This window comes from Oncorhynchus masou, chromosome 6 (assembly GCF_036934945.1).
Source record: "Oncorhynchus masou masou isolate Uvic2021 chromosome 6, UVic_Omas_1.1, whole genome shotgun sequence".
NCBI lineage: Eukaryota > Metazoa > Chordata > Actinopteri > Salmoniformes > Salmonidae > Oncorhynchus > Oncorhynchus masou.
Genome location: NC_088217.1, coordinates 51,854,050 through 51,879,542, shown reverse-complemented (window position 1 = coordinate 51,879,542; position 25,493 = coordinate 51,854,050). Strand labels below are relative to the sequence as shown.

General features: G+C 42.9%; 1 protein-coding gene across 6 annotated transcripts; it reads left to right on the top strand.

Moving 5' to 3' along the window:
- Nucleotides 1-4,837: 4,837 nt before the first annotated feature.
- Nucleotides 4,838-15,879, top strand: LOC135542248 (RNA-binding protein 5-B-like). 6 transcript variants are annotated; one of them, XM_064969080.1, is made up of 25 exons: nucleotides 4,838-4,992; nucleotides 5,250-5,283; nucleotides 7,956-8,127; nucleotides 8,246-8,401; nucleotides 8,577-8,646; nucleotides 9,074-9,147; nucleotides 9,996-10,079; nucleotides 10,398-10,458; nucleotides 10,949-11,011; nucleotides 11,116-11,276; nucleotides 11,500-11,597; nucleotides 11,754-11,841; nucleotides 11,934-12,005; nucleotides 12,104-12,167; nucleotides 12,268-12,350; nucleotides 12,467-12,587; nucleotides 12,744-12,835; nucleotides 12,961-13,140; nucleotides 13,328-13,468; nucleotides 13,756-13,830; nucleotides 13,954-14,148; nucleotides 14,301-14,375; nucleotides 14,493-14,596; nucleotides 14,764-14,893; nucleotides 15,226-15,879. In XM_064969080.1, exons 2-25 carry the CDS (start codon nucleotides 5,267-5,269, stop codon nucleotides 15,349-15,351), a joined length of 2,502 nt encoding a protein of 833 aa, XP_064825152.1. In that variant the 5' UTR covers nucleotides 4,838-4,992; nucleotides 5,250-5,266; the 3' UTR covers nucleotides 15,352-15,879. The 6 variants fall into 6 exon arrangements, with proteins under 6 accessions (XP_064825152.1, XP_064825150.1, XP_064825149.1 ...); XM_064969078.1 differs by having other exon boundaries at nucleotides 8,243-8,401; nucleotides 11,940-12,005; nucleotides 13,753-13,830; XM_064969077.1 differs by having other exon boundaries at nucleotides 8,243-8,401.
- Nucleotides 15,880-25,493: the final 9,614 nt, after the last annotated feature.

Sequence of the window (25,493 nt, the reverse complement as noted above, 5' to 3'; positions counted from 1 at the left end):
TCTCCACCCAACCTGACACCACATATGGATCTGCCAGAAGGCAAGGATCCATTCTCTCCAAATATCTCACTCCAGATTCATCTTTGTCATCATCAGGACGAGGCTCAAACTCGGCGGTCTGCACCGTACCTGCCATCACAGTAAATTCATCCTCACTCTCGTCACGTTCAGTTTCCTCTGTATTCATTCAAAACATGTTCCCATTTTTTTCCCTGTCTGCCATCTTCTCCTTCATCAGATCTTCCAGAATGCTTGCGCGTTCCTCCATTCCATATTTACTTATAATATGTTCCACTTTTCTCCTTTTTTTCCCCGTTCCACCAACTTACCCCCACCTCATGGCCACACCGGCAGCCGTACGTACTGTCTGTGGTGATAGAAGCTCCACTTCTACGTCCTAATCACCACACATGGTTCAGCTTATTCTCAAACTCCAGTTTAGCCACTAGATCCTCCAGAGGCTGGATATCTGAAGTCCCTTTTCAGGGGACACTTTGTGTCTCTAAACTAGTACAAGTACTGACCTTAAACATACATTTTGTTTAATGTGGCGAAATGAAAAATAAGCACCCGTGTGTGATCATCACAAATGGTCATACTGACCTAGAAGTTCAAGTTGATCTTTAGGGGATGGAACTTTGGATTTGCTTGACAGTGCAAAATCCCTTTTATGCCTTTTTACTCCTCTTGCCTTTTGAACGGCGTTTCAAATGAACTCAACATAACCTTGTTATAGGTTAGTAATTAAGTTTCCTTAATCTCTATACCTGAAATAGTGTTCCTCAAATTGGAGCTTTGTTTGTGGGTGACTGAGTGAGTGCTGGACTGATCAAGAGAAGAAGGTGTAGAAATAACTAGTGCTGAAATATCCTCCATTGCACGGTTGCAAGGCTTCAGTTAGACCTTGTCTCCTACAAGCCTGAAACAGTGTAGAGGAGAACATTGTGCAATTATTTAAAGATATACTCTTTGAGAAGGTAGGGTTCTTTTCGGAAGATGCAGGGACACTGCTGTCCTAACTTCAGGGGGAAGCTGGTTCCACCACTGGGGTGCCAGGACAGAAAAGAGCTTGGACTGGGCTGAGCGGGAGCTGCCCTCCTATAGGGGTGGGAGTGCCAAGAGACCAGAGGTGGCAGAACGGAGTACTCGGGTTGGGGTGTACAGTTTGAGTGTTGCCTGAAGGTAGGGAGGGGCTGTTCCTTTTGCTGCTCCGTAGCCAAGTAGCATGGTCTTGTAGTGGATGCGAACTTCGACTGGAAGTCAGTGAAGTGTGCAGAGGAGCATGGTGACATGGAAAAACTTTGAATTAGGACCTTTCGTCTCTTCCTGTGTGAGGTAGGGCCGTACTCTACGGATGTTGTAGAGCATGAACCTGCAGGAGCAAGTCACTGCTTTGATGTTTGCAGAGAACGATAGGGTGTTGTCCAGCAAGGTTCTTTGCACTCTGGAAGGAGAGCAGGCAGACCTTCCCTGGGAGGATGAGCAGGGCCATCTTCACCATCACAATTCCAATGGGTCAGAAGTGTCACGAACGTCGTCAGGGAAATGACCGGACCAAGGTGCAGTGTTGGTGAGCGTACATGTATTTTTATTATGAATGTCGTCAACAAAAACAAGAAACAACAAAACGAATGTGAAGCTTACTAGGGCTATACAGGCCACTAACAAAGTCAACTACCCACAACTAAGGTGGCAAAACACGCTGCCTAAGTATGATTCCCAAACAGAGACAACGATAGACAGCTGTCCCTGATTGAGAACCATACCCGGGCCAAAACATTTAAACAGAAAACATAGAAATAAAGAAACTAGAATGCCGACCCTAGTCACACCCTGACCTAACCAACATAGAGAATAAAAGCCTCTCTGTGGTCAGGGCGTGAAAGTACCCCCCCAAAGGTGTGGACTCCGGCCGCAAAACCTGACTCTATAGGGGAGGGTCCGGGTGGGCATCTACTTCGGTGGCGGCTCCAGTGCGGGCCGTAGACCCTGCTCCACCTCTGGCTCACCCCACTTTGGTGGCGCCTCTGGTGCGGGGACCCTCACCACAGGCCCCGGACTGGGGACCCTCGCCGCAGGCCCCTGACTGGGGACCCTCGCTGCAGGCCCCAGGCTGGGGACCCTCGCTGCAGGCCCCGGACTGGGGACCGTCGCTGGAGGCTCTGGACTGGAGACAGTCGCTGAAGGCTGCGGACCGCGGATCAATGCTGGAGGCTTCGTGCCATGGATCCTCACTGCAGGCTCCGGGCCATGGATCATCACTGGAGGCTTCATGCCATGAATCATCACTGGAGACTTCGTGCCATGGATCATCACTGGTGGCTTCGTGCCATGGATCATCACTGGAGGCTTTGTGCCATAGATCATCACTGGAGGCTTCTTTGCTTGACATCATGGGAAAATCAAAAGAAATCAGCCAAGACCTCAGAAAAGAGGACCTCCACCAGCCTGGTTCATCCTTGGGAGCAATTTCCAAACGCCTGAAGGTACCAAGTTCATCTGTACAAACAATAGTACGCAAGTATAAACACCATGGGACCCGCAGCCGTCATACCGCTCAGGAAGGAGACACGTTCTGTCTCCTAGATATGAACGTACTTTGGTGCGAAAAGCGCAAATCAATCCCAGAACAACAGCAAAGGACCTTGTGAAGATGCTGGAGGAAACAGGTACAAAAGTATCTATATGTATGTAAACATTATTAAAGTGACTATGTACTACGTAGCAGGGACTCCAGACAAACATGGATTATGAAGGTCAAGCCAGCGACTTCGACTAGAGCTCAGCCTTCAACACCATAATGACCTACAAGGTCATCACTAAGCTCGCGGACGGTTACGACAGAGCCTGGGCGCAAACCCAAAGTCTCTGATGGCACAACTGACGCTGCAGTACAGCGCCCTTAACCACTGTGCCACCCGGGAGGCCTTTGCAGATACTATTTAATGAAGCTGCCAGTTGAGGAGACTTGTGAGGCGTCTGTTTCTCAAACTAGACACTCTGATGTACTTGTCCTCTTGCTCAGTTGTGCACCGGGGTCTCCCACTCCTCTTTCTATTCTGGTTAGAGACTGTTTGCGCTGTTCTGTGAAGGGAGTCGTACACAGCGTTGTATGACATATTCAGTTTCTTGCATGGAATAGCCTTCATTTCTCAGAGCAAGAAAAGACTGACGAGTTTCAAAAGAAAGGTATTTGTTTCTGGCCATTTTGAGCCTGTAATCGACCCACAAATTCTGATGCTCCAGGTACTCAACTCGTCTAAAGAAGGCCAGTTTTATTGCTTCTTTAATCAGCACAGTTTTCAGCTGTGCTAACATAATTGCAAAAGGGTTTTCTAATGATCAATTAGCCTTTTAAAATGATAAACTTGGATTAGCTAACACAACGTGCCATTGGAACACAGGAGTGATGGTTGCTGATAATGGGCCTCATGTATATTTATATATATATATATATTTATAACATATACGACAAAACACACATCACGACAAGACAACACTACACTACGAGAGACCTAGGACAGCAGGGCAGCAACACATGACAACACAGCATGGTAGCAACACAACATGACAACAACATGGTAGCAACATATGGCAGCATCACAACATGGTACAAACATTATTGGGCACAGACAACAGCACAAAGGGCAAGAAGGTAGAGACAACAATACATCACGCAAATTAGCCACAACTGTCAGTAAGAGTGTCCATGATTGAGTCTTTGAGTGTTTATTGAGCTCGTTCCAGTCGCTGAAAAGATGAGCAACCCAGGGATGTGTGTGCTTTGGGGACCTTTAACAGAATGTGGTGGCAAATCTGATGGCCGAATGGTAAAGAACATCAAGCCACGAGAGAGCACCCTTGCCTGCCGATCTATAAAGTACATCTGCGTAATCTAGCATGGGTAGGATGGTCATCTGAATCAGGGTTAGTTTTGGCAGCTGGGGTGAAAGAGGAGCGATTACGATAGAGGAAACCAAGTCTATATTTATGGATGGCAGCCTGTTCAGAATGTCGCTCAAAAGTTGAGGGATACTGATACCTGGATTTTGTGGTGTTTATTACGCTGCTCAAACAAACAAGAAGTTGTAGAGGGGACATAATTGTACGTGCGGCTGAAAGGTTGTTGGGTCTGCAGGAATTAACAGCCGAAGCATTGCAGAGAAAACTGAATTAAGATGTATCCCCCACATAAAAAACATCCCCCTGTCAGTGTATCTTTTTATTTATTTGTTCAACTTTGTTTGATAGTATTTACTCCCCATACAGTAGGTGGCTTATTACACGTAAAATGTGTTTGAACGTCATTAAACTATAGAAGAAGAAAACATTGTCAAAGTGTTTAATTTATTTTTACAACCCAAGATAAACCACAACCTGTCATTTACAATGGGCGCAAATAAATCATACTGGGCAAAACAATCAAGGAGGCGGGCAGAGCCATGCACGACCTAGCGAGATCTTATTGGCGCGATCTAGCATATATTTGCATTTGCCATTAGGGAACGCCTATTTTGAAGTGCGCGTGTGTACTAACTCAACTTGCCCTTGCACCCCTAAACGACGCCATTTTTTTTACAACTTTGGCAAAGGGTAAAGTCTACAAAACTTTGTCCACTGTTCATAACATATTTTAGTTTTGGGAACAGAAACTCTATTGAGCTCAAATGTGTCATCGATGAGAAAATGTGCAGAATGTTGGCCAAAATCCATCTCGATCTATCTTCTCCCACTGGGCTTCCTCATCCCCATATGTGGTTGTGAGTGGAAATACCAACCGGATGCTTCAGATTTATACATCCTGTGAAACATCTGGCTCATTGTTCTGTGATTTTGTTTACCACGTACCAGGCCGCTAAGCATCTTGGGAAGAAGAAGGTGCTGAAGACCAACAACCATTTTTCATGTGAAATGTGAAAGTACTTGAATTGTTTGCAAAACCTATTTAGCAAACAGATTATCATCGGGAATCTCCTACTTCATTTTTAAATTGTGAGTTAATATGCTTCTGTACAGTTGTGTTACCGTTTGTTATTGAGCTAACTAGATGGTTCGTTTTAAAGCGTAACGTTAGGTCATTAGCTAGCTAGCTAACGTTAGCCATAACGTAACTTTAGCAATGATAGAATACTGTCTAATGAGTCACCATATAGCTTCTGCTTCTAGCAGACAAGCCAAATAGCTAGTTAAGTTCGCTGACGTGAAAGTAATAAAAATGTTCTCTTCCCCCCCCCCCCAATCTTTGATAGTCGTGACAACCATTGAAATGGGAGCTGATAAGCGGTGAGTAACAAATTAACATAACAATATAACCTTAGTGAACTGCACTGAGTTCGGAACACAATCGTTACATTATAGGAAAAATCCACCCAAAACCACGCATTCCTATTTACAGTGTTACACAACACTGAATATTTATATTTTTTAATGTTTCGTTTTGTCATTTATAATAAGGTTGGTAACAACATGTGGTTGAGAGCTTTGGGCCATTAATTGAAAGGTCACTGGTTCGAATCCCTGGGCTAACTAGGTGAAACGTCTGTAGTACCCTTGAGCAAGGCACTTAAAAGCGACTTACGCGTTTGAACCTTAACAAGGCGACACTCCATCTTTAACCCCCTCCTCCACATTTTACTGGATTGGTTGAGCAGTGCAGAGGAGAATCTACCCTGACAGTTTTTTTTTCTGTTTTTTTCCTCGTCAAGACCAATATGTAGGGGGATCTAGGTTCAGGTTTTCCTTTGACGCCTACTTTGTTTGGTTAGTGTAAAAAAAAAAGCGTTTTAGTAGGGTCTGTATCTTCTGGCAAGTAGCTCGCTAACTAGCTATAACATTTATAACACTATGTATTGCTTACATTACCATTCCACCTTTACTAGCACTACAGAGTAAACAACTCTACCCCCTTAAAAACGCAATGAAAGACATCTGGTAGGGAGGGATGTGCATCTTTCCCCGTTCAACATGAATTGATACATATCTAGATAGCCACATGGGTTCCGATACACAAAATGTTTGTTTAAAAGGATTCAGTGCGATTGTTTGATGAGAGAAATTAATCGATGCAATTTGGTGCGATATGATTTGGTGCCCCAACATTTGTTGCATAAACACATTAATTTTCCATTCTAAATTAAAATCTGATGCTGATGGAGTTCATGAGTTGGGCCTCTGAGCTGTATCTGTCTGAGCTGACTTCTGTGCATGTGTGTAAATGATGTCTTATCAGTGGTGTAAAGTAATTCAGTAAAAATACTTTAAAGTACTACTTAAGCTGTTTTTTTGGGGGTATCTGTACTATACTATTTATATTTGACTACTTTTACTTCAATACATTCCTAAAGAAAATAATTAACTTTTTACTCCATACATTTCCCTGACACCCAAAAGTACTTGTTACACTTTGAATGCTTAGCAGGACAGGAAAATGCTCCTATTCACACACTTGTCGAGAACATCCTTGGTATCTCTAATGCCTTTATACTGCCGGACTCACTAAACACATGCTTCATTTGTAAATTAGTGTTGGAGTGTGCCCCAGGCTATCTGTTAAAAAAATAAAATGGTGGCATCTGGTTTGCTTAATATAAGGAATTTTCAATTATTTATACATTTACTTTTGATACTTTATCTTTAAAACCAAATACTTTTAGACATTCAAGTAGTATATTACTGGGTGACTTTCACTTGAGTATTTTTTTTTAATTATGAAGCTATCTTTTACCCAAGTATGACAACTGGGTTGTTTTTCCACCATTGACATCTATGGTGTATGTAGGCACCTGAGCTGAGCGATAAGATAAACTGGGCATCTACCCCTCCCCCCGCACACACACACACTTTTCATCTGAAATCACCATCACCCACTAATACATTTTTTCAGATTAAAAGTGTTAGTAATGTATCAATATTTATCTTTTAAAAAAGACATGACATCGCCAATGAATATGTAGCACAACTTTGGATTTCACTCCGGTCTCATAATTGAATTGTTTCGACCGTTTGGAAGTTTTGCGTGTAGCAAAAGTGATTTCAGTTCTCTTTATGAAATAATCAACTTTACCCTATCTAAAAAGGACCATATATACTGATTGTTTAAAGCAAAAGTATTGCTCATGGTGGTCCTCCAATAATCGGTCTATCTAATCCTTACATTGTGCAAGCAGCCATTTGACAAACATTTGAATGCAAGAATAGGCCTACCCCCCCCCCCCCCCCTTGGCTAGTGCGCACAGCGCGCAGTTTGACTAGGCTACTGATATAGCCTGTGTTTGTTCGGCATCCAAAATGACTTGTAGATCAACGATTGTCAACATAATGACATGCTCAGTTCGACACTGAAGATTAGGTGTTTTCGGAAGGTAGAAAGTAAGTCATTTTTGGAGAATGAAAAGAATGCTAGTGAACTGGCGATTCGTAACATTTTAATCAATTTTCTGACCGATGCGTGCTACATTTGGATCTGTTTTGGGTCCTGCGGACTGATGCACTCATTTCTTAATCATTTGAACCGGGGACCAATGCATATCGGTGACTCTTTACATCCCTAGCATCTGGCAGAAGTAAATTCATCCATAAACACGAATGAATTTGATGTAATGGTTAAGCCCATACAAAACACCAGGGACATGAACACTGAAGTATGATGTAGGAATGTGTGACTTGCACAGGATATAAACTGGTTAGGGCGTTAGGAAGAGTTTCAGTGGCATTCACAGTATAAGGAAGCAGAGTGACTTGCAAGATAACACAGACTAAATCCCACACAACAATGCAATAGTAGATTTGTTTCTGCTTGAAAAAAACATAATTGTAAGGGTTATGTTAAAATTGTAAATCATAGTACTTGGAGGTTATCTTGAGCCATATAATTACATTGGAAACTATTTCGTTATTCCTTGAGTGTGTCAAAATTAGATCTGCGTTTGACTGTGTCTATGCCTGTGTGCGCACAGGGTGAGTCGCACAGAGCGTAGCGGCAGATACGGCGGCAACAATCAGGGCCGGGGTGAGCGGCGAGAGCGAGGAGACCAGGAACGAGAGCACGTCACGCGGCGCTGGGGTGAAGAGAGACGCATCGAACGCTACGATGGAGGGGAACACCGGGGGAACAGAGGCAGTCCAGAGGTATGTGCTCCGAGTCAGACGTCCAGTGACATGAATTGGCAAGGGAGTGCAGCCAAAACCAATCTTGTTGACGACTAGGAGAATACACTGATCCACGCTGTTTTATCCGCGCAAGCAGAGAGACAGGAAGCGGCGGAACAACGATGGAGCTGAAGAAGGCTACCACTCTGATGGAGACTACCCGGAGCAGGACTACAGGGGGGATCCAGGGGAGGAGAAGGAAAGTAAAACCATCATGCTCCGGGGCTTGTCTCTTCACGTCACAGAGGGAGACGTAAGTTCCTCTCTCTCTCTGCTGTAGACCCACCACTGGGTCAGTAATGTAGTTTGTGCAAAGAAGAGTAGACTATACAGTGAAACTAAAGGAGACGTTAGCAACTGTATAATGTCAACTAAAGCGTGTTGCAGGAACTGAGGGCGACGGATTTAAATGTTCTTGTGCCTTCCAGATCCGAGCTGCCCTGGACCAGCTGGAGGGACCCCAGCCAATAGATGTCCGGCTGATGAAGAAGAGGACAGGTGAGACCCAGGCGTTCCACGGAGTCCCTCCTTTCCCCTGCCATCTTTGACCACAGGGCCAATCTGCTTCAATTGGCTTCAGTTTTGCCATAGCAACATAAAAAAAAATCTGAAATTGTTATGAATTAATGTCAAAAGCGAAGAAACAATCTTTTACGTTCTGTTAAGATGTGGAGCGAAAAGGTAAGTAAGAGCATCAGCCAGTCAAGCGCTGTTTCAAATGAAAGAATAAAATAATGCATATAGGCACACTGAGGGTGCACGTTCCAGTGTCATCCTGCAGGATTTCTTGCTATGGCAAAACCCAAAATGAAGGGCCCACTGTTTGCCATATTGGGTCCTGAAGCAGTTTGTGACAGAGTTTGAATGTTGTGCCCATGGACTCTGACTAACACTCCTCCCGTCTATATTTGAATGCTGTCTCTAGGTATAAGCAGAGGTTTCGCCTTCGTGGAGTTTTATCACTTGCAAGATGCTACCCGATGGATGGAGACCAATCAGGTTGCTTCACAATCGCCAAGTCTAGTTTTTACCTTGGAGATCTGGGAGAGAAAAAAAAAGAGAACCAAATGGCAACCAAAGTGAACTGAATAAGAACCAAAAAATATTTGAAGAAAATGTGGATTTAAGTTGGAATTTAGTTGGAGAATACTATATTTTAATCTTAATATGGTATCCATAAAGACTGCATGGTTTTAGGGGTTTATTTAACCTTTCACTGATAATTCTTTAATCTCACCGCCCCTCCCCCCATATTTTCAGGGTGTAAGACTAAGGTTTTAAGACGTTCGACGTCAATAGAATTGAGCCATGTAGCCTAATTTAACGGAAACTTACCTTAAAGCATTTTGAGATTATAGTACCCTGCAATCTGACTGGTAAGATAACTCAGGAAGACATTTTTCTGATAAAAGATAGTCAAAGGCCATCGGGGAAAATAAGGAATTCTGGCTCCTAGCCTACTGTCCTCCAAATTTGAGCACTTACTTGTCAGTTGATGTTTTTTTTTCTTTTTAGTTATTGATTCATGCTGCACTTCTTAGCAAATTTAATTTGTCTGTTGGAAGCATATCCCTGGTTCTAGGGAAGCCGATCAAAGTATCTCTATCATGTTAGCATACACTCTGCTCCGGCTCAGTCTGGACACTCGGGTCCCAAACACCTTAAGAACCCTCTGTACACAAGCTCACATACACATCCTTCCATCTGTCTTTGACACAAGCGCCAACCGGGGGTCCCTTTCCCCCTTCCCTCCTTGCCAACACTGCTTGTATTTTGGGTGCAGCTAGAGTGAGACCTGCACCAGCCAAGAACTTGAAATGACCAACATTTTGTCCCCCCTCTTACAGAAACTCCTGGTCATCCAAGGCAAGAGTGTGGCCATGCACTACAGCAACCCCCGGCACAAGTTTGAAGACTGGCTCTGCAACACTGTAAGTTTCTGCTGTGGCTTGACTCCATATCCCACCCTGCCTACACTGTTTCCCCCTTCCACTCCTATCTGAAATGCTGTAGTTACAATGTTAGGCAATCAATTGTTATCTTATAGTCCAGAATGAGCTCCTGCCAAATGACTTTGAGCACATTATTAGGTGTAGGAATGCCTGATTGCATTAGTTGCCAGTGTGAGCGTTTGGCTCAGGTAAGCACCCGTTGCTGCACTGCTTTTAGTTTGCTATTCATCTGAGGCAGCGGTGTCCTGGACCTAAGTAGCTGTATTTTCAATAAAAAATGTGACCGGTTGCTTGCAGTGCGGCCTGTACAATTTCCGGAGGAGGCTGAAGTGCTTCAGGTGCGGAGCATCCAAAGCTGGTAAGTAGTTCCTGAATCAGGAAGCCACTGCTTGCACCCATCTGGATGGCCTGAGACAATGCCATGGGACTACGCACAGGTGCAGGCGCAGTAGAGAATACAGATACAGGGCTCTACAGTGCGACCATTCTACTCTCATATGTGCCGAAATATTTTGATATGCGACCTGGAATTTAAAAATATATATTTGTCATTGTGCTACTAAATTTCTTTGCGTGCGCCTACATTTTTTAAAACTTAGAGCACGTGCTCCTTGTAAAATAAATAAATAAATGTCCACGTAGAGCCCTGACTAATCATATTTCTTAGTATTGTGAACAAACCAGATTTAGCTGAAAACGTACGTGAGAATTGACAGGTGGAATAGCGAGGATGTCAAATCCCTGTGGAGCAGGAACATTTTCTAACTCGTGTCCTGGCTTCTGTCATGGGTACTGAGGGCGAGGCGACGCTAATGCCCTCCTCTCATTCTTCCTGCTTTTCCCAACAGAGTGTGAAACCAACACCACTGGAGTCCGAGAGACCCAGCAGAGCGGAGACTACTACGGCGACAGTGAGTACCCCTCCGCCGTCATGAAAATAAGTCCTGTCAGATGACCTGAGGAGGGTCTGAGAGCCAATGGGATCATTTATACTGAATGTGTGTGTCCTCTCCAGCGATCATCCTTAGGAACATCGCCCCCCTTACCACTGTGGAGGCCATCATGACTGCCCTGGCCCCCTACGCCAACCTGTCAACCAGCAACATCCGTCTCATCAAGGACAAACAGACGGGCCAGAACAGAGGCTTCACCTTCGTACAGCTTTCCTCCCCTCTGGTATGCCAGCCTTTCAGCAGAGCTCTCAACATAAAAAAAAATGGTTTTGAGTTTCTTTACAGAGCAACCTCTGTCTCTTCAGTGACGTTCCCCTTTTTCGATTGTTAATGGTCAACTGGTGCTTCTCATCCTTGGCTTGATTTACTTGAGTCTGTATGAACTTTTCTCTGTCAGTGAAGTGAGTGTGTTTAGTCTTAAGTGCTTTGTTGTTTCTGCATCACAGGAGGCTTCTCAGCTCCTAACTATCTTACAAGGACTGCAGCCTCCTCTCAAGCTGGATGGGAAGACCATCGGTGTGGACTATGCCAAGAGTGCCAGGAAGTGAGTGTCCCGTCACAGCGGTGTCCGTGGTTAGGTTTAAGAGGTGTCAATGGTTAGGGTTATAGTGTTCTCAGCATAATTCCAGTGGATGATGTCCTCAAGAGGGCATAGAGATGGAGATGTCTCCCTAATCTCTACTCTCCTTGGTCTCTTCAGGGATCTCTTGCTCCCAGACTGTAACCGGATCAGTGCCTTCTCTGTGGCCAGCACAGCCATCGCTGCTGCCCAGTGGTCCTCCAGCCAGGTAAACGCACACAAACCCACATCTCCTCACAGTCACCGGTGACATTTTGTTTTCCCGATGCACCTTCTAACCGTCGGTGCGTTCCTTCCAAGCCACAGCAGGGTGCTGAAGGACAGCTGTCGGAGTACAGCTACCTAGAGGAGGGCTACGTTCCCTACACACAGGTACGGTGATGGTTACCCCAGTCTGTAAATACCTGGGATGCATTGCAGACGCTGCCGCTTCAATCTGTGTGACTGACTGTGCCCTGCTGTGTCGATAGGACTACCAGGCCTACTACCAGCAGGCAGCAGGAGACCTCTCCCAGGGAAACGGAATACTGGGAGGTGAGAGGCAACGTTTGCATTCAGTGTCCATGCCTTTTTTTTTAACAGCCTTCTGGTTTGAGGAGAACACGTGTAATTAAGCCTGGGTGTCTTTTCACAGCGGCCCCAGCTGCTACAGGAGTGGTGATCTCACAGGTTGCACAGGTCTACCAACCCCGACTTATCAGTCACACTGCCACACAGGTGAGTCTCTGTATTTTAACCTATGGGGCTGGCAATACACACACCATCGCCTTTACTGCACCACAGACAGTATGCTCGCCCTAAAGATTCCCCACAATGGCCAATTGTCTCTGCAGGCACTGCAATTGGCCCAGCAACTGGAAGCAAAACAGACCGGAGTTCACTCTGCAGCTGCAACCATTACAGCGCCGGTTTCCACAGCAACAGCGACACTCTCTGGACTGGCCACAGACACTGGTAGGAGCCTCCCTCTCCTGACTAACTGGCTCTGCAAGTTCCAGTGCAGAATGAAACATAACTTAGTGGAATGCTTTCAGATGTAAAATGATCTACTCTATTCAAGCCAGGTTTTTGATTGTTTGTAATCTTCCATGCTCTTATCTTCATCCCCAGCTGTTCCCGACACCTCCACCTACCAGTATGACGAGTCCTCGGGCTACTACTTCGACCCTGAAACTGGCCTCTACTACGACCCAAATACCCATGTAAGTACCCACATACCGGTCAATGTTTTCTGTTGCCATTTTGAATGGTTCCACCATGCCTCATGAGTTGACTGAAAGAGGTATGTGGGTGTATGTGTTCTTGACAGTTACCTTCTCTCCTCCAGTACTACTATAATTCCCAAACACAGCAGTACCTGTACTGGGACAGCGAGAAGCAGACGTACGTCCCTGCCTCAGCCGCAGACCAAACTGAGCAGACGGCAAACGCAGCAGCAGCCAGCAAAGAGGCTAAGGAATCCAAGGAGAGGAAACAAGAGAAGCCCAAGAGCAAGACTGCTCAACAGGTACGCAGAGGAGACCGGGATCGCTTCAGATGTCAAGGCGGTACAGCTGTATATGAGAAAACGGGGGGGGGGGTGTTGCCGTCTCTACATTCTGTTGGTATCAGGACAATGTCATAACTCTTGTTGCCGTCAAGGGGTGTTGTATTAAAGTGTGTGTAGTTTGACTGAGTTGTCATGCTCTTTCCAGATTGCTAAGGACATGGAGCGCTGGGCGAAGAGTCTGAACAAGCAGAAGGAGAACTTCAAAAGCAGCTTCCAGCCCGTCAGCCAGGAGGAGAGGAAAGAGGCCGCGGCCGCCGACGCAGGCTTCACACTCTTCGAGAAGAAGGTAGCCATTTTAGGTCTATCCATGATGGCTGGAATCCTATAGAGCAGGGTTTCCCAAACTCTGTCCTCGGGACCCCAAGGGGTGCATGTTTTTGGTTTTTGCCCTGGCACTACACAGCTAATTCACATAATCAAGTAATCATCAAGCTGTGTAGTGCCAGGGCAAAAACCAAAAACGTGCACCCCTTGGGGTCCCGAGGACAGAGTTCAGGGAAACGCTGCTACAGAGGACTCATCCAGTGACACTTTTGACTTGATGGCGTGACTAGTGTTGTGACTTTGCAGCAGGCTGGAAGCTTGGAAATGCTCATGTCAGAAGCAGTGCAGCGCCCGGAGGAGCAGGCCCCAACCAACTCAGCCAAGGTAAGCTATTGATACTAGACTCAAATGTAAGCTCTGAAATGACAGATCATACATTTTATCTTCCGGTCTTGTATGGTACCTACTTGGTTGGATGCTAAACTATCTGGTTGTGTCCTTCCCCAGGTTGGTCTGGTGGCAGCCTACAGTGGGGACAGTGACCCAGAGGAGGGGGGTGCAGCAGAGCCGGAGCGCGATGGTGGTGAGCAGGGCCAGGATCAGCTTACAGACTGGAAGAAGATGGCCTGCCTGCTGTGTAGGAGACAGTTCCCCAATAAGGACGGCCTGGTGCGCCACCAGCAGCTCTCTGACCTTCACAAGGTGCTGATCCCTGACGCCCAGGAAGAACCCCACTTTAGTCTACTCACTAAACTGTTATAAAAATGAACATCTATTATGTGAACCTTGGAGCTTGTTTTATGTATGAATTCAGTGTGACGGGGTCTTAATCTTTACTTGTCGTCTTTCCCCAGCAAAACCTGGAGGTCCACCGCAGATCTAAGCTGAGTGAGGCTGAGCTGGAAGAGCTGGAGAGGAAAGAGACCGAGGTGAGACTCGGACATAAAGACTGTTGGTCTAATGTTACTGATTGACTTTTGGTTAATAGAAACCCTGTTGTCAGGTTTGTTTCTACATTAATTTCCTATTTCCCTCCCTGTGAACAGATGAAGTACAGAGACCGGGCTGCGGAGAGGAGAGAGAAATACGGCATCCCTGAACCCCCAGCACCCAAAAAGAAGAAATTCACAGCACAGCCAGCACCAGTCGTGTAAGCTGCTACTGTGCTATAATCATGCTTACTCTTATTATCATTGTTACCCAATCATTTGTATATATTTTATTTATTTTGTCGGCATGTTATAAATGTACACTGATTTTCTGTGACGTGAGATTGTAACAATGATTGTGTTGTCATTTCCCACTTCTCCTCTGCAGTAACTATGAGCAACCCACCAAAGACGGTCTGAACAGTGACAACATTGGGAACAAGATGCTGCAGGCCATGGGATGGCAGGAAGGCAGAGGTCTGGGCCGCAACCAGCAGGGCATCACTGCACCTATTGAGGTGAATCTCATCCAGTTAAAATAATTGAATAGTGCTGCTTCAACCCAAAAGCAAAACCTGTGAAGATATCTTTCATAAACAATGAAGTCTGTTAAATTTTCTTGTTTAAGTGCAGAACCACGTTGTAGTGGTAACACTCTCCTTCACATATGCACCGGAGACCAGGGTTACATTTTTGGGTACACTCTAACCACTTTCTCCCTCTTGCCTGTCTCCCCACCTAATTATTTATATATATATATATTTTATTTATGATATATCTATTTTCTTTTTTAAATGTGCCAGTGTTGAACGGCTTTACTTATCTCAGACCTGCTGTCACCTCCCTACAGGCCCAGCTGAGGGCGAAGGGAGCTGGTCTGGGAACCAAAGGCAGCAGCTACGGCCTGTCTGCCTCAGACACTTACAAAGACGCTGTCCGCAAAGCCATGTTTGCCCGCTTCACTGAAATGGAGTGATTTGCCAAATATACCTGCCTCCTCAGAACAACCATATCCTACTGACCTGGTGCTATGTTCCCTGGGTTTCTGTGTGGGGGAATTCACTGTCTCCGGGCATCTTAACATCTCTCCCTACATTCATCCATAAACGGACGCCTTGAGATAAAGGGATTGTAATGGCAGCATTGGGAAGTTGCAGAGATTACATGCTTTATTAAGGGGGATTGGAGGGAGGGCCTTCCTTTGCTAAAAGATTTGCGTTTCTTTGGATGAATTTCTGAGTGCAGTCACGTTGTCATCGGTCTGCTAGAGAATAGGAAAACGGAGAAAGGACTTGTCTATTGGAGAAATGTGAAACTATGAATTATGTAGGTTATGATTTGTATATATTTTATTGTGTAAGAATTTGAAGATAGGCACATTCTTTCCCCACCCCCCCCTTTTTGCTGTGGCAATAGTATTTTGTCAGCATGTTATAAATGTACAGTTTGTATGGTATGCGTTCTCATTTTGTACAGAAAATATTAAATGTGATTGATCAACCAATTCATGTGGACTTCATTGTGAATGCTGAGCATAATTCCATGACTTGTACAATCTCTAGGTTAACAAGCTGTTCTATTGCAGACTTTGCTTTAGCTCGCCCTCATACCAAACTTGGGTGTCGGTCAGTAAAAAAAAAAAATAATAATTGAGAAACTCAGGCATTTGTTTAGTTTGTGTGGGCTCTTCAGTCTACCATCATCTTGGGTCGAACTTCTGAAGCAAGGCCCCTTCATTTGATTTCAACCTACAGTAAATGTTTTGCAGATGCAGTTGACCCCTCTCCATGAGTTTCCTCCCACAGGCATGGCCATTCTACCAGAATTAAGCTGTAGAGTACTGCAGACTACCCGGCTACCCCTTTGCCATTAGGACCTCCCTGGTGTCTCACTGTACGAGGTAAGCGACCCGGTGGAGCTAATTTACTATGTTTAGCATTGTTGAAAGGATGTTTCATTACAGCTCCTTTTTACTCTTCTGGATCTGACTAGATAGTTGTCTTTGCTTATATCAATTGCTGTCCAATGGACTGGCTAGTGTTGCGCTGTAGTTTGAGTCTGGTTGCAAAGACTCAAGAGGTCCCGTTCTTCACACAGCTGGAACAAGAGCACTGACAAGTGGTAATCGTTTCGATTGATGGCAACATTGAATTAATTACGAACTGTGCTCTATTGTAATCCTTTTTTAGACCGTCGGATTCGTCTTCTAAATACGAGAACCATGTCTCCTTGTATGCAAAATAATATAACAATTTTGGTAAAGTTGTCAGACTGTCTTACAGTAGTGATCTATAGTGGTAGCGTTCCATAGCGGTCTCGTGTTTTCTAATACAGTTTGCAGATTTGCTTAATGAAGTTGTCATTAGTTGAAGCACATAGAACTGGTTCAGTTACTGATTAACTAAATCCAAGTCACAATGCACTATTAGAAACATGCAAGGAGCTGCTGGGGATGCTATTTAATATTCCAAGGAGCTGTCTTTTTTTGGGGGGTGAAAAAATGGTAGGCATGCAATACCATTGACTGCCGTTACAAATAACCATCCCACAATAAGGAAGTGGGAGCTTAAGGTTCAGGGTCCCCCACACAATCTCCTCCTCTTCAGCCCACTACTTTGGTGTGCAGGACCCACAAAAGCAAACAAACACAAATTTCCCTAAAAAATTACAAAAAGACAAGCAGGAGTTACGTTAAAATGCATGCATACTAAAAACAACTAGATTTGTCATGTGGCTGGTGATCAGGAGCACCTTTCCATGTATATGAAAATCTTGCCCATACCTCTTAACACAAGTTACTTGGTCCCACTTATCAGTAAAATCTTGAGACCTCTTACTTTCTTTTGCAATCAATCCCAGTGTATAATAGTGTTTTAGTTATTTTCAAAAGAATCCAGTATTTGTTTTCTGAGTAAAAAAAAATAAAATCTAACCTTCCCCAGCAGAATCAAGAGATTGTATATCACGTTGCATCTGTCCCTTAAAGTCACCCAATACAACCTTGTGTAGAGATAATAAAATTGTGTAAAACAGGGAGTAAACACGTACAATACCAGAATGTGTAACATCCTCCACTTCCACATGACGACAATAGCACAAAGGGGATTCTTCGATAATCCATATTTGCAACATCTTGTTAGTAGCCAGAAATGTGGACAATATCTTCAACTGAAACGTTTGGATAGTGGAGTCTGTTTTATAAATCAAAATAAATCCCTTTGCAAGGGATGGGAGTATCAAACTGCTATAAGAGTGGAATCTGTTTGGGATGGCAGACCATTTATTTTCCAAAATGAAAATTGTACATGTCTATTGATTTTTCTCTAGTTAACCATCTGAGATTTAATGAGATCTAAAAAAAAAAGTATTATATTTCCCCTAACTTTTTCTTCCCTTCTGTTAGAATTTCTGCAAGTAACTGATTGTAATTATGATTTGTACATTGTGTACAGAACATTAGGAACACCTGCTCTTTCCAAGACCGACTAACCAGGTGAAAGCTATGATCCCTTATTGATGTCACTTTTAAAACCCTCTCAAATCAGTGTAGATTAAGGGGAAGAGACTGGTTAAAGAAGGATTTTTAATTGAGACATGGATTGTGTGTGCCATTCAGAGGGAGAATGGGCAAGACAAAAGATTGAAGTGCCTTTGAATGGGGTGTGGTCGTAGGTGCCAGTTTGAGTGTCAACTGCAACGCTGCTGGGTTTTTCACGCTCAACTGTTTCCTGTGTGTATCAAGAATGATTCACCACCCAAAGAACATCCAGCCAACTTGACACAACTGTAGGAAGCATTGGAGTCAACATGGGCCAGCATCCCTGTGGAATGCTTTTGACGCCTTGTAGTGTCCACGCCCTGACGAATTGAGTCTGTTCTGAGAGCAAAAGGGGTGCAACTCAATATTAGGAAGGTGTTCCTAATGTTTTGTACGCTCCATGTAGTATCCCCATACATTGTGCATTGTGTGTTTTAAATCAAATAACATTCCCATTACTATCAATGATTTAAAAAAACAAAAAAATAAGATCCCCTTTTCCAGAAACACTTATTAGTATATTTGAATTCAACCACATGATTAGGCTCTGAATTTCTGTAATTCTTTCTGGGGGATGGCTGTGGTTTTGGACAGGTCGTTCCAGGTGTGTTATTAAGGAGAGAGATGGGGTGGGGGTCAAGATGGACAAAGCTTGAAAGAGGAGTTGACAGGTCAGATGCTGCACCTATCCCTCAGCAGATGGAGATTTTATCTTATATCAAAGTAACCCAGTAAATAATCTGATCTGCCTCAAATCATTGGCTACCAATAATGTAGGTGGGATTTCAACTTTTGAGTGCTCAAATGGTAATTGGTGATTGATTGAAAAGGACAAGACTGCACATCCGACTGTTCTGGACCTTTCTTCTCGACAGCTAAATGTCCCAAAGCTTCTGTGCATGTGTGGGATTCTCTGCGTTACTCAGGCTCTGCTCTACTTGTAGAGAACCTCCCGTGTGCATTTCCCACTGTCAATTGTGAATGATACTTTTTTTGTGAGTTTTACCGGTGAAATGTCCATCTGCATACAAACTATTTGATCTCAATCAGTTTCATGGGGATATGCTTCTAAAATCGAAGAATTGTTTTTTTTGTCTTAACGTTGTATTTGTTCTGTTATGTAGAGTATGATCATTATCTGATCCTGCAGATATTGATAAAGCTTTGATCTATTAAAAGGGCACCGTATGCCAGAGTAGCCTGTTCTCAACAAGTAGAGAATCTCCCACATATACAGAAGCTTCGGGACTTTTAGCTGCAGCCTGGTCTCATGGATTTACATTTACTATGTTACGTCTAGTCTGAGACACTAAAATGAGTGTGATAATTAGGACAGGAGGGTGCTGAGGGCCAAGCTGGCAGCAGGGCCCAGGTGGCAGCTGTTAGTGCTCTGTAGAGAGGTCTGGTGGTGGTGGAGCAGCAGGGGGCGGGGTTGCCTCAGACTGGATCATCCTGCTTGGATCCTGCCGCCTCAGTATTTATACCTGTCGGGTAAAACCAGAGGAGATTAAGAACCACGATCTCCTCTGGTCTTGACCACATGCAGCTCCCAGACAGTTACTGAATGAGGCTCACAGCCTGGGTAGGTCCAGAATCCTGGTAACTGAAGTTAAGTTGCTGCCCCTTGTCATTATCTCTCAATGTTTTCTTAAGTGTCTTAATATCTGGATGTCTCATTTAGTTATTTCATTTGCGACAGTTTTGCATGTATTTGCAAGAAGCCATGGCTTACTCACCAATACAATTTAATAATTGTTTAATAATTGTAAATAACCTGTCTATTGCATTATTCATTGTTGATCACCTACTACCAATAGATGTTCCTTAGGGCATATGACTGCCATGACTCTTTTGTGTGAAGATTACCCAATTTGTACAACAGGGAAGTAATGGTATTCCTTAACACGTTTTTTGGGGGATCGGTGTCCCTTCCACGGGACTGTTGAGCTAACGTAGGCTAATGCGATTATCATGAGGTTGTAAGTAACAAGAACATTTCCCAGGACATATACATATCTGATATTGGCAGAAAGCTTAAATTCTGCCTCCCGGGTGGCGCAGTGCTCTAAAGGACTGCATCTCAGTGCTAGCTGTGCCACCAAAGACTCTGGGTTCGAGCCCAGGTTCTGTCGCAGCCGACCGTGACCGGGAGGTCCATGGGGCGACGCACAATTGGCCTAGCGTCGTCCGGGTTTGGCCGGTAGGGATATCCTTGTCTCATCGCGCACTAGCGACCCCTGGGGTTGGCCGGTGTTTCCTCCGACACATTGGTGCAGCTGGCAACCGGGTTGGATGCGTGCTGTGTTAAGCAGTGCGGCTTGGTTGGGTTGTGTTTCGGAGGACGCAAGACTCTCGCCCTTTGTCTCTCCCGAGTCCGTACGGGAGTTGTAGTGATGAGACAAGACAGTAATTACTAACAATTGGATACCATGAAAAAGGGGGTAAAAAGAGCTTAAATTCCTGTTAATCTAACTGCACTGTCCAATTTGCAGTAGCTATTAGTGAAAGAATCCATGCTATTGTTTGTGTTTAGTTTTTTACAAAGTTAAAAATGAACAAATTTAGCATATTTGGGTAGTCTTGATACAAAATTTTGAACAGAAATGCGATGGTTCATTCGATCAGTCAGAAACTTTGCACATACACTGCCATCTAGTGGCCAAAATCTAAATTACACCTGGTCTGGAACAATATATTATGGCCTTTCTTTTGCATTTCAATGATGGTACCAAACAAAATACAAAATATATATATTTTTTTGTATCTTTTACCAGATCTATTGTTATATTCTCCTACATTCCTTTCACATTTCCACAAACCTCAGTGTTTCCTTTCAAATGGTAACAAGAATATGCATATCCTTGCTTAAGGGCCTGAGTTACAGGAGGTTAGATTTGGGTATGTCGTTTTACACATTTAAAAAAGGGGCAAATCCCACTCTAATTTGTATAGTAATTGCCCATTTCAAGGAGTGCAGTGCCAGACAATCATTGATTTTGGTGTGTCATCGTGACCGTCACTGTTGGTCTTTTCACAGGTCATCCGGAGTGTGTGTGTATGTCGTGAAGACAAACGGTGCGTGAGAGAATTCTTTCTCCATCCCTATTCCAATAGTTACATCAGCAGTTCAGTGAAGGGGATCAAGGCTGCTTGTTTGATCTCACTGCTTGTTTGAGTCACTGTTGTTTTTGGCATCACTCTGAATTTGAGAGAGCTTTCAGTTAATACGTGATAGGGCATTTTGATAAGGCATTTACTATTCACATAGGGCCCGATTCAGACTTAGAAAATGTATGCCTTTCCTACGCTTTTCTCAGAAGTTGGTATTCAGACTTAGCTTATCCAGGTGTGTAACATGCTTTGCAGGCGTGGTTCCCTTGTGTACTGAAAACCCTCCCACTTGCTGGCCAACTGATTTTATCAGACTCACTAGAATACATAGAGGGAACTTTCAGAAAATAGAGATCAAAGAAAGCAAGACATGCATATTGGTCTCTGTTTCAGCACCAAAGGGGTAGATTTAAAAAATAATGTATTATTATTTAGGCCCATTTTGGGGTTAGGAAATATGTTTGAATCATTACCGAAACAGGTTTGGTGAGCTTTTACGCACAAAATATATTGATGAATCCAAAATGTATGTTTGATTCATCCTGAAAGTTGTCATAGTCAAATTCAATCCATGAAATATTGGGGGTGGGAAAAAGTATAACCCAGTTATTTCAGCAGTGCATTGCACACTACACTATAATTGGTAGCACATAGTGACTCTTTCCCACTTAATCCTATTGAAGCACACTGGCTGAAAGAGAATGATGTGGCTTTTATAGCCACATCCATATATGATTTGGATTTACCTTCCAACATAAATTGATGTCAAATTGATATATTTATGAGATAAAAATATAGAAATGTACAGTTTTCAGCAGTTATCAAACTATATATGAACTACATAATTTTGGTTCAGTAGTTATTAGTTTTGAGCAGTTTGATTAAGTGATAGTTAAGTGTATTGTTAAAAAAAGATACCTAGATGAAATATGTATCTAAATTGAAAGAGCGACTTGGTGCACTGAACAAGTGGCCTAAACAACATCAATCAATTCCGTGAACTCAGACTGAGGTTAACGACAGGTGCGGCTCTAGTCTTTTGGGGGCCCTTAGCGAGATTTGGTTGGGAGACCCCCCCCCCCCACCTCCCCATCTACATTTTACATTTGAGTAATTTAGCAGACACTCTGTATCTAGAGTGACATACAGGAGAAATTAGGGTTTTGTGCCTTGCTCAGGACGCATTGAGGTCAGGGCTCTTGGGTTCATGCTGTGTTCCCAGTTGTTTTTTGATCATGATAGCTGGCTCGATCAATTCCACCCCTTGACATTTCATGACTGTTAGTGAAAGACATCTACTATTATTCTTATTTAAATGTTTTTTTTTATTAACCCTTCCCTTCGGATGACACATCTTTTTATTTTTTTACATCTTTTCTGCTACATATACATAATGATGAGAACCTTTCCTATGAGTATTATTGATTGACTATGGCATTGCCCAACACTGCTATTTGTAAGGTTATTTTTAAGTGTGTTGTGAATCCTTTTTACAATTCCTGATCTTGTGACCAGAAACAAGCTACATGGGGGCAATACCAGAATAAATTATCTATTGATTCTCTCTTCGCAGCAAAATCTATAGAGCTGAGATTGTTGTATGCACCATACATATAGCGTTCTGTTGGTGGCAAGAATTTTATATAATTTAAATAAATAAATTCTGTGCTGAATAAAGTGTAGTTTTTTTGTACCAGTTCATTAACCATGTGACATGGAATTGGTATATCAAATCTCTTCCCATTTATTTTACAGCCTGTATGACGCAGCAGTCAACATTTTTGTCCTCTAATGAAACTGGTATATTTTTCTATTTATGCCAGTTCCTTTCAGCCAATTTGTCTTAATATATGACAAGCACGTGCCTCTTTTTTTTGTGTGCTAATGCTGCAATCAGTTGGTTGTACATTTGGATTGAGCAGATATTCCCATATACTGTATTTTTGATAGCTGCATATGTGACATAACTCCTGTTTCTATTCATAATATCATTAATAAATACAATTTTCTTTAAAAAAATCCATGATTTTTTAAAATTAATCAGTATATTTGAGTTTAAACAACATTTTTTGTAATATTTGTTCAGTCCTTCTGGAGGATAAACTGAAATTGTAACCAGCTTTGTATGGCTTGTTTAAGAAAGGACGATACTTTTAACAATTTCATTTTGATAATTTGTATGAAGGCAAAAAGGCAGTTTTTTTTTTTCTTCTTAATAATCTACTGGAGAACCATTTTGGGTTTAAGTTCACTTATGTATGAGTGAAGCTTTTAGTGAGAGGTTTAAAGCTTTAATATTTAATAATTTTAGCCCCAAACTCATATTCATTATATAAATGGGCACGTTTAATTTTGTCTGGTTTAGCATTTCAAATAAAATTAGATGTTTTTATCAAATGATTTAAAAAAAACGAGTCGTCTGGAGTAGGCAGCACCATTAGTAAGTAAACTGTGATAGGACCAAAGAGTTAATCAATGTGATTTCTCTTTTCCCCCTCCAAAAATAGACAGGTATTTACCTCTCCATGGTTGCAGAGTCTTATCTATTTTGCTAACTTTCTATTGAAATTGATTGTGTTAAATTCATTTATAGTTTTTGAGATGTGAATACCAAGTATGTCTACTTCACCATCCGCTCATTTTATTGATAAACTACAAGGTAGTGTAAACCCTTTTTATTTTTAACAATCCAAATGTAATATGGTACACTTGTCATAATTGGGTTTTAATCCAGAGGCTAGAAAAGTGATCAAGATCTCAATAAGACTGTAGGGATCCAGATTGCGGACTTAAGAAGAAACGAGTCATAGACATACATTGACACTGTTTATCCCCTGGATTTCTAACCCCTTGATGTTCTTGTTGGATCTCATTTTAAGAATCTCTATTCTTACTATTAAGAATAAGTTTAGACCCCACTGTGTGTGTGTGTCCACACACACACACTTATGCCTGGAATTGGCCCTGGTTATCAACATTGGTACCATCGGACAATAGCCACTTTTAACATGTCACCCCCATTTCTCCTCATTTACACCTACCACCCAGACTCCAGGTTACAGCTATAAGTCTAGACACACAACCCCTGTTTACAAGGGGTCTAGAGACCCTTACAAATGTTGTCTACTAATATTTTACATGTGTTCATTGCCTAGTTAAATAAAGGGTAAAAAAAGAAAAGAAAAAAAGAAGCCAGTTCCTCTTTTTTATTGTTCCTCTCTAATCAGGGACTGATTCAGACTTGGGACAACAGGTGTGTGTGTGTGTGTGTGTGTGTGTGTGTGTGTGTGTGTGTGTGTATATATAAGGATCAGGTAGAACAAAAAAACAGCAGGCTCTGGACCTCACAGGGTAAGAGCTGAATACCCTTGCTCAAGATGGAACACCTGCTTCAGATGATTCACATGGTATTAAAGGATGTTGTGTGAATCCAGATCATCTGGGATCCACAGAGACAACATTGTCGGCTTTGAGAAACAGTTATTAAATACATGAAGGGTGGTCTGAGACAATACCTAGTCTGTTGGCATTCTAAATTCTCTTGACTTTCTTTTGTGTATGCAATTTTGAAATGGACAGTAAAGTAAGTTGCCTTTTATACAAGTTGCAGAAGATGTTGTGTACAATACAATTTGCCAGGAAGCAGGACAGTGTGCACTTATGAAGTAAGAGTTTGATGGGGATTTGTTAACCTTTTCATTTTTTTATTTAAATGTAACTTGTTTTTAAACCCACTGAGCTGTGCATGTGCCTTTTCATTCTTCCTATTGCATGACATGTAAACATTTTATGATTGCACATGCTTTATCTTTTAGTGATCTGATTATCTTGAGGCCTTTTATTGTCTGAAGCCAATATTATTCTACAGTGCCATACGTGAATATGTTAAAGCAGGGCTCTCTAACCCAGTTCCTGGAGAGCTACTGTCTTGTAGGTTTTCACTCCAACCCTAATCTAGAACACCGGATTCTAATAATTAGCTGGTTGCTTACATGGAACCCAAACGTGATCATGACACGCAGGTTAAAATATCAAAACAAACACTGATCCAATGACATTAATTTGGGGACAGGTCGAAAAGCATTAAACATGTATGGCTATTTAGCTAGTTAGCTTGCACTTGCTAGCTAATTTGTCCTATTTAGCTAGTTTTCTGTTGCTAGCTAATTTGTCCTGGGATATAAACATTGAGTTGTTATTTTACTTGAAATGCACAAGGTATTCCCCCCCGACAATTAATCCACACTTAAAACGGCCAACTGAATCGTTTCTAATCAGCTCTACTCCTTCCAGGCTTTTTCATCTTTGAACTTATATGGTGAGCCGCTCAGCCCAGTCAAAACTGTTCGCTGCTCTGGCCCCCCAATGGTGGAACAAACTCCCTCACGACGCCAGGACAGCGGAGTCAATCACCACCTTCCGGAGACACCTGAAACCCCACCTCTTCAAGGAATACCTAGGATAGGATA